This window comes from Bison bison, unplaced genomic scaffold (genome assembly GCF_000754665.1).
Source record: "Bison bison bison isolate TAMUID 2011002044 unplaced genomic scaffold, Bison_UMD1.0 scf7180017864371, whole genome shotgun sequence".
Classification (NCBI taxonomy): Eukaryota; Metazoa; Chordata; class Mammalia; order Artiodactyla; family Bovidae; genus Bison; species Bison bison.
This window is the reverse complement of record NW_011494943.1, coordinates 11,125,182-11,134,855: the sequence shown is the minus strand read 5'-3', so window position 1 is coordinate 11,134,855 and position 9,674 is coordinate 11,125,182. Positions and strand designations below refer to the sequence as shown.

Genomic DNA, 9,674 nt, shown 5'->3' with positions numbered 1-9,674 from the left:
TAATTACTCTTAGAGAAAGTAAGTCTTTGTTGATAAGTCCTTGTCAAGAGTCATAAAATGTTAGTAGGCCTTCTGGCCAGAAGATGATGTAAATCACCTAAACCATTTGTATACGATAAATTTGCAGGAAAGAAACCTTGGTTTTTGATAAGAATCAAAGACTGCTGACTTTGCATCCCCTATTATCCTCTATGTGTAACTTAGGGTATAAAAGCCCCTGTTAAAAATAAAGCTACGGGCCTTGCTCACCAACGCTTGGTCTCCCCATGTCATTCTTTAACTTCCAGCTGAGTCTCCATCTGGAGCGCAGAACCCACCACGCTTACTAATTATGCCTGGGCTTCTAAGACCCACTCGAGAAGGTGTCTAGGGTGAGGCACCTTCCGCTGTTCGAGAGGGCGCCTGCGGCCTACGTAAGTGGTGCAAACTTCTTGTCTTGAAGTTTTATTGGTCTCCCGCATAAACCAAGCTACTCAGCTTCTTTTCTCCACTGAATTTTCCTACTGAGCTATCCTCATTCTATTACTCTTTATATCTTTGATAAATAAATAAATAGTCGCCGACGCCATCTCCCCTTCGAATACCCTGGATCAGCCGGGGCTGGTCCTCGGCACAACATACTGGACCCCCCTCCCCCCAAAAAAAATCCCCACAGTAATCATAATCTACTGGCAACAGTAATTATTTAACATAAAATATGTCAAAGTCTTACAGATCAGAGAACACATTTTAGAGATTAAGGACCACTGGGGAAATGTGTTACGGAAGAGGTGATGGAATTCTGTATGTGCATTCTAAGGTGTGATGATGACACCACTGGTATGCAGAAAAATGTCACTCTAGGACAAGCCTGCTGAGCTCTCATAAGCTCTGGGAGACACTCCTGAATTTCAGTGTGCACAAAGAGAAGACCGCAAAACCAGGTGAATCTTTAGAGGGTGTTCAATGTGTTATTTCAACTTTTCAGTATGTGTGCACATTCTCAAGTTACAAATCTGGGACAGGGAAAAATCAATTGTGCTAGTTAGCATGTGGGCATGATCTGGATGGTCCGTAATCTCTGTGAAGATCTGCAAGTTCCAACCTAAGCTGGCATTAGGCTCACCAACGGATGAACCAAACGGCTGAACTGCACTTGATGTACTCAATTCAGTTCTGGGTGCTGGATATAAAAACGAGCCCTGCTCACTGCAGGCGGGCCAGAGGGCCAGCAGCAAGAGGAGGAGCTGGGAATCACCCCAATGAGACTCAGGAGAACACACAACGGTCTTCAAATAGGAGGGTTTTCAGAGAAGGGCAGGAAAAGTTTGTCCTGTACTATGCACCAGAAAGCAGAAGTAACAAACAAGTACATTTCAGCTCTATATGGAAAAGAACACGCTCTTCCAGTTACGAAATGGGCTCTGTGTGAGGCCACAATTTGTCAGGCACGACAAGAAAAGAGTTTCTGGCTGTGTGAATGGCAGACCAGAGACTCACAGCCTGGGTTTGCTATGGAATCACAGGAAGGATTGTCAAAAAAACCCAAATATCAGTAAATGGAGAGGGGCCCAGGAATCAACAACTTTATTGAGATATAATTTGCTACCGTAAAATTACTTGAAGAGTATAATTCAACCATTTCTGGTATTTACAGAGTCATTCAACCATTGCCATAATCTAACGTTAGAACATTTTAATCTCTCCCAGATAATTCTTATACTCATTAACAGTTACCCTCCATCTCAATCGCTAGACCTTGGCAACCACAATACTACTTTCTGTCTCTACAGATTTGCCTATGAAATCTTATTTCTAAACACACTTCCAGGTGACTCTGATTGCACAGAATCATAGATTGGCATTTGGGAGTCACTGGACCAGACTCTTATAAGAGCATTCCTTAGACTAAGCACCCATAGCATAGGATGGCAAGTGCTGACTACATCCAAGTGCTGGGGTTCTGAAAAAAATACAGTATAACCCTACTCTCGAGAACCTACAGACGGTGGGAAAAACAATATAAACCAATAACTTATTTTCTTTGAGAGGGGTTGGGAACAACCCCTAGAGAAGGAAATGGCAACCCACTCCAGTATTCTTGTCTGGGAAATCCCATGGACAATGGAACCTGGCAGGCTACAATCCATGGGGTTGCAAAGAGGCAGATACAACTTGGCAACTAAACAAGGACAGACTATTCAAAATGATTACTGCAATGAAGGGGAGTTGACTACTGCAATAGGGAGAGTGCTCTGCTAATAGGCTGTAAGATCTGAGAGGATCTCTTAAATCAGTAACTTTATGGGGAACACATGTATACCTGTGGCGGATTCATTTTGATATTTGGCAAAACTAATACAATTATGTAAAGTTTAAAAATAAAATTAGAAAAAAAACATCAGTAACTTTAATACAGTGTGAGAAGTACTGTAAGAACATATGCAAAACAAAGAGACCTAGGACAAGAAGGTGATTAATTCTGCAGGTAGAGAACGGTACAGAGCGACGGGAACAACTGAATTGAAAAATGAGAAGCTGTCCTAAGAATTAACAGTACCTTAGCATTTACTTTTTGAGGGCTTACCACATGCCCATTAATTGCTTTCCATACATGATCTCAATTATTCCTCACCAAACTCTGAGTCAGGTATCAATATATTTCTGCTAAATTCTGACTAAAAGCTCTTCGAGTAAAGTGCAAAGACACTGAGGCAGGAAGATGGCAGCTCTGGGAGCAGGCAGAGGAGCATGGAGGGGGAAATGCTGAAGCTGCAGAGCAGAAGTTTCTTTGTCAAGCTCTTCTTCAGCCAAGGCTTCCTGAGCTGTTGACTCCAAAGGAATGGTGGGTGCACTGTTCATTCATTCACATATCTATCTGAGCATCTTCTATGTGCCAGGCATCAAGCTAAGTGCCAAGGCTATAACTGGTGTGCAAGACAGTACAGTTTCTACTATTGTGGAGTTTACATTCTGGTGCAGGAGACACACAGGCCAATTCTATCCCAGGTGATAAAGAGGAATGAGAGGATGCTGGGAGCAACCCCTGGTCTTGTAGGACGAGGTGGGGGACTTACTGGAGGACCTAAGAGATGAGGAGTTAGCCAGATGAAAAATATTCCAGGAGAGGAAACATCACTGCAAAGGTTAGGCAGGCAGATACAGCGTGGAGTGCTTGAGGAAGCGGAAGTCCTCCAGAATGGGGTGGGTGATGAACGCGGCAGGTGGCCAGAGGTGAGCCTACTGTGAGTTATATTAAGCAGGGGTCAGATCATGAAGAGCCTTTATGCCTTGTTAGTGAGTGTTGCTTTTATTTACTGTGCGATCACAGGATGGGCACTTAAGTGTTTTAACTGGACTAGGTGGTGACTGCTCACATTTGCTTTTTAGGAAAACTGCTCTGTTGGCAACATGGAGAAAGGACCCTGGGAAGATTCCGCCTGTCCCCTATGCAAGAGGTGACAGTGGTACAGCCAAGAAGGGGCAGCAGCGATAGAGACAAGGGGACAGACTCCAGTGATTTTAGGTGGTGGGAAAAATGTAGTTAGTGTGTGACCAGCTAAGGGGTATGGGAAGACAAAGATTTCTAGCGTCTTGGGCAACTTGGGGGTATGTTGCTGTGAGTTCCTGAGATGGGGAGCAAAAGATGACTGCCAAACTTGCAGATCATGAGTTAATTTGGATTTAGGTCACAGAATCTAGTCAGTTTTTGCTCCCCTCCTCTTTTCTTCAAAAGCTTTCCAATTTATTAGTGAACTCCCACAAGAGGAGAAGCGGGGTTCTACCCTGGCACTGTTCCCTGTCCAGAGTCCCGCCTCTCTCACTAATGCACCCGGGGACCCAGCGGTGCGGCCCCTGGCCAGAGTTCCCTAGGGGTTACCTCAAGCTCTGGGTAGCTGAGCACCACCAGGGAGGCGCAGGCGCTGCCACTGTCGTCTTTCACAAAAGACACGTCCACGCCCCCGACCCTCTGCAGGCCTGAGAAGGCGGGGTCCCGTTGCCAAGCCTCCGTGTCCCGGTCCACAACACGGGCCTTCAACGAGGCTTGCTCCCTGAGAGTAGAAACAGGTCCAGCGGGCCGCGCGGCCCAGAAGCCCCGCACCCCGCGGTCCAGCTAAGGCCGCCCTCACGCGGATTCCAGGCCCGGGAGTCGAAGCTCTACCAGGGACCCTCCGGGTCTCGAAGTCCCTCCCTCCCCTGGGACCCAGACGCGGTCCCGGAAGCTACAGCCCTTTCGCCCGCAAGCCAAAAGCAGGCCCAGGCCTCTGCGGCCCTAAGTCAGGGGTTATGAGGTCGGAGGTCCGCGGGGAACCACGTCGCTCCAATCCCCGGACTTCGCGCGTCCCCTGCCTCATTACCGTTTCCAATCCAACAAGATCTCCTCAGGCGGTTTTCCAGCCGCCTTTCGGGCCATGCCGCTGCCTGGAGCGCCCCCTTCCTGTAGCGTCACTTCCGGAGCGCCGCGCGCAGGCGCTATGCCTGCGTCGTCGCCGTTGCAGCGTTTGCTGAGGCTCTTGGACACCGCCGTCTGGTGGCCGGAGGCCTAGCTGGGCATTAGCTGCTCCGAAAGAGCGGCAGCCAGCCATCAGAGTTGACCTTCTGACATAGCCGCGGGGAAGGGAAAGTCTTACCCCTCCAGAGCTTCTGACGGCATGTGAAAGTTACACTGACAAACACAGATCTGCAGGAGAAAAGCATGTGTACATATTTTACTGAGTTTCTCCGCGTACCTGCTTACCTTGTGGCTTAGGTGGTAAAGAATCCGCCTGCAATGCGGGAGACCTGGGTTGGGAAGATCTCCTGGAGAAGGGAAAGGTTACCCACTCCAGTATTCTGGCATGGAGAATTCCATGGACTGTATAGTCCATAGGGTCGCCAAGAATCGGACACGACTGATCGACTTTCTCTGCTACACGTACAGGGAGGGGACCTTTCACTAGAGAGTAGAGACCTAAAGAAGTGGCCAGAACGAAAGCTTTATACCTATTAGAGAAAGAAACAATGAATTTGTGAAGAACCAACCAGTCCATTCTGAAGGAGATCAGCCCTGGGATTTCTTTGGAAGGAATGATGCTAAAGCTGAAACTCCAGTACTTTGGCCACCTCATGCGAAGAGTTGACTCATTGATAAAGACTCTGATGCTGGGAGGGATTGGGGGCAGGAGGAGAAGGGGACGACAGAGGATGAGATGGCTGGATGGCATCACTGACTCGATGGACATGAGTCTGGGTGAACTCCGGGAGTTGGTAATGGACAGGGAGGCCTGGCATGCTGTGATTCATGGGGTCGCAAAGAGTCAGACACGACTGAGCAACTGAACTGAACTGAACTGATAAGGCAAGAGAGGTTTGGACTGTGGGTAGTAAATAGTGAAACCAGATCGAGCTTTCCTCACACAGCCTTCTCAACCCTAAACCCCCTGCCTCTGGTGATAAGAATGTCCCTCTCCTTCCTGGGAGGGGACCTTTCACCTGGGAGATTTGGAGCGAAAAATGGTTGAAGCAGGAGTGATTTTGCTGCTTCTGCCATTGTCTAAAATTTCTCTGGCTTAAGATCAATATGCCAAGGTGCCATATTTTGGGGTAGTGTGTCCTGAACAGTATGACCAAGCATCTTCCATTTACGTGGTACCTTGACCTCAGTTTCAGTGACTCTTTTTGAGGACAGGACACAGTCCTTAGTGGGTCCAGACTCATAAATTTGACCTGGTGGATCTTGGTGAGCAGAAAAACTAAATAGGGACAACCTGTGGGGCATTGACTGACCCCTGCTTGTCAGTTGAAAGAATAATGATTCCATTCTCTTTGTGCTAGGTGTTGTACAAGATGCTGAGGTTACAGCTTCCTGATGGTAGAACTGCAGTTGTGTTAAGTGCTGACATGAAAAGAATATGGGAGCCTGTTTAAACTGGTGGTAAAAGGAGCCCTGAAGGTTGAGTACAAGAGAGCATTTTAGGCAAAGAGAACAGCACATGTAAAGGGCTGAGACAGCAAAGAGGTTGGTATATTTGATGTACTGAAAGGTGACCAGATAGGCTGAGGTGCAGCAATTTAACCAGTGGTTTATGTTCTACTAGGGGAATTTGGAGAAGTATATGGATAAGTAATCTGAATACAAACCTCAAGAGGAAAATACAGGAGACTAGGACGGGAGTCTGAGTTTCAGGAAAGGCTTCATATGGCATTGACCACGGATGGGCCTGGAGATGTGGGTAAGTTTTCAGCTGGGAGAGGGGATGAGGACTGTTTCCTGAGCACTCACAGCAGACCAGGCACTGTGTTGTGATTTACCCACACCCTCTTATTTCTCACCACAGCACTGTATTTTACAGATGGGGAAATTGAGGGGTAAAGAGGTGAAGTGGCTCGCCTGAGGCCAGACTGCAGGCAAATGGGAGGGCCAAGAATTACTCTGGGGTCCACCTGGGCTGTACTCTGTGTCAGCCTTGTGTTACAGACAGGATGCAGAGGGCTTTCGATCCAGTAATCCGGAGCCATTCACTGGCCTGTGGAGACGGAGACAGTTTTTGGGTGCTGAGGAGAGAGCAGTGGTCTGGATGGAGGTTCTGATGTGCTTCAGGGTACAGGCATGGTGATGAGGAGGGAATGCTGGGGAAAGTGGGACACCCCACGTGGGTCTCAGTATAAAAGAAGGGGAGCAGGGTTAAAGGCAGGCCTTTATAGGATATGCAGTCACAGGGGTGATGTCCATGTGCTCCCACTGGGCCCTTTCCTCTCCAGTTTCTCTCTGCTGTTGCCCCAGATGGCTTCCTGAAATAATCCCAGCTCCTCAGAAGGAAGCACAGCCTTGCTGTCCTCAGAATACACTTCAGTCTGATGAGGTGTGAATCTTGTCAGCATTTGCTTTCTTGGGAGAAGGCACATTCCTGGTGTTTTTCCAGTTGGAAATGGGATTCATAACGTTTGAGCATGGGACTAATTAATAACTAGAGGGATTAAAAAAAGCAAAAAGCAATATAAATGCAAATCATGGCATGGATGGATGGTTATTCAGCTCAAGGCCTCAGGCTTTCTTCTTCTATTAATATGTCCTCATCTAGTGTCTTTCCAGGTCCAGCTGATACAGTGACCTTATACTTGGCAAGAACATATTAAAAGATGTAGCAGTGGCCCTGTGTGGGGCTGGACATGGGTAGCTTTACCTACTGAGCAAGGCCCTTTTCCACAGTGATTGTTTGTCAGTAGAAGTTTGTTTCTGAAGTGGAATTGCCTGAACCTGGGAGGAAATGAAATAGCTCATGACTGTCTCAGTTTGTTTAGTCGCTAAAATAAGTCATGTCTGACTCTCTGTGACCCCATGGATTGCAGTGTTCCAGGCTTCCCTGTCCTTCACTATTTCCGGGAGTTTGCTCAAACTCATGTCCATTGAGTCGGTGATGCCATCCAACCATCTCATCCTCTGTTGTCCCCTTCTCCTCCTGCCGTCAACCTTTCCCAGCATCAGGGTGTTTTACAGTGAGTCAGCTCTTCCGCATCAGGCGGCAAAAGTATTGGAGTTTCAGCGTCAGTCCTTCCAATGAATATTCAGGGTTGATTTCCTTTAGGACTGACTGGTTTGATCTCCTTACTGTCCCAGGGACTCTCAAGAGCCTTCTCCAGCACCACAATTCAAAACCATCAGTTCTTCAGCATTCAGCCTTCTTTTTGGTCCAACTCTCACATCCATACATGACTACTGGAAAACCATAGTTTTGACTATGTGGACCTTTGTTGGCATAGTAATGTCTCTGCTTTTTAATGTTTAGTCTAGGTTTGTCAAAGCTTTCCTTCCAAGGAGCAAGCGTCTTTTTAATTTCATGGCTGCAGTCACCTTGTACGGTGACTTTGGACCCCAAGAAGATAAAATCTGTCACTCTTTCAGCTTTTTCCCCAGGATGCCATGATATTCGTCTTTTGAATAGAGTTTTAAGCTAGCTCTTTCACTCTTCTCTTTCACTCTCATCAAGAGGCTCTTTAGTTTTTCTTCAGTTTCTGCCATAAAGGCTGTATCATCTGCATATCTGAGGTGGCTGATATTTCTCCTGGCAATCTTGATTCCAGCTTGTGATTCATCCAGCCTGACATTTTGCATGATGTACTCTGTATATAAGCTAACTAAGCAGGGTGACACTATACAGCCTTGACATAATCCTCTCCCAATTTTGAACCAGTCCATTGTTCCATGTCCAGTTATAACTTTTGCTTTTGGACCTGCATACAGGTTTCTCAGGAGACAGGTAAGGTGGACTGTTATTCCCATCTCTTTAAGAATTTTTTTACAGTTTGTTTTAATCCACAGTCAAAGGCTTTAACATAGTCAATGAAACAGAAGTAGATGTTTTATTGGAATTCCCTTGCATTTTCTATGATCCAATGAATGTTGGCAATTTGATCTCTGATTCCTCGCCTTTTCTAAATCCAGCTCATACATCTGGAAGTTCTCAGTTCATGTCCTGCTGAAGCTAGCTTGAAGCATTTTGAGCATTACCTTGCTAGCATGTGAAATGAGCGCAATTGTATGGTAGTTTGAACATTCTTTGGCATTGCCTTTTGTTGGGATTGCAATGAAAACTGACTTTTTCCAGTCCTGTGGCCACTGTGGAATTTTCCAAATTTGCTGGCATATTGAGTGCAGCACTTTATTAGCATCATCTTTTAGGATTTGAAACAGCTCAGCTGGAATTCCATCACCTCCACTAGCTTTGTTCATAGTTATGCTTCCTAAGGCCCACTGACACCAGTGAAAGGTAAATAATTTACACACATAGTAAGGTCATAGGAAGAAAACAGTGATCAGTTGTGAAGATTTTTCAGGTTAAGTCACCATCATTCTGGTGACTGTTTCTGTTTGGGCTGAAAGCAGAAGGAATTGTGTAGTATGTGAAGTCCAGAAAAATGAATATGACCGGAAACAAGAATGAGTAGGCTGGAGGGGAAGGTCAGGCAGGGTCAGTGGGAAGCTGTGGAGGAACGGAAGGCAGGTGGACTTGACAGACAGGGGACAGCAGGGGGCACATCTGTGAACCAGCACCTCCTCTTACTATGGTTCCAGACCATGGGTTCTCTCCTGGAGGAACCCCTTCTTTTTAGAAGAGAAAATGCAGTTTTCCCCTAAAGCAGTGTTTTGCCACTTGAATGAAAGTGGGCTGCTGGAACCTTATTGTTTCTCTCTCAAGTGTCTTTACTTCCTTTTCCTGAGGAGCTGCTTCCCCAAACCACAATCCAGCTCCCTGCCAGAGTCAGCTCTTCCTCCTCATTGGCTGGAGCTCTGCTATCCTCCCGGAAAATCCTATTAGGCAGGGAGTGAGAGGGCAGCCTTCTAGGGTGAAGCTTTGGCCCCTGAGCCTGGAAACCAGGGAGCAGTGTGAAACTCCACGTCAGCTCTGCTGTCATTTTTTCCAGAGGAAGTTTACCCTGTTAACGTTCTAAACCAGAGTCCACGTTTTCTGTCCAGAACCTTCCATGTTTTGGACATCCCTGCAAGGACATTTCCACAAACACATGGAACCATTCCCCAAAGTCTCTTTCCCAGAGAGGATTCTTTAGCAAGTTTATTGAAACAGGTATGACAAGTATAACAAAATTTACATTTGCCTGTGCTAGACCAGTATATTTCTGTACAAACAACAAGACAGTGTTAGCTAATGACAGTTAACACTTTGAAAGCATAACATACAAAACAACATATCTTCATC

The 9,674-nt window shown here is 46.5% G+C and overlaps 1 protein-coding gene across 7 annotated transcripts in view; it reads right to left on the bottom strand.

Moving 5' to 3' along the window:
• ENDOV (endonuclease V) overlaps positions 1-4,420 on the bottom strand; it is a 31,938-nt gene extending 27,518 nt beyond the window's left edge. For 6 of the 7 annotated variants that reach the window (XR_826740.1, XM_010856295.1, XM_010856297.1 and 3 more), the window contains exons 1-2: positions 4,338-4,418; positions 3,860-4,031 (exon numbers count right to left, since the gene is read on the bottom strand). Coding sequence is in view for 5 of the 7 variants with exons in the window: in XM_010856295.1 (XP_010854597.1) it covers positions 3,860-4,031; positions 4,338-4,393 (228 nt within the window). In the remaining 2 variants the exon portion in view is untranslated. Of the gene's footprint in view, positions 1-3,859; positions 4,032-4,337 lie in introns of all 7 variants that reach the window. The other variant, XM_010856294.1, reaches the window with a different exon arrangement.
• Positions 4,421-9,674: the final 5,254 nt, after the last annotated feature.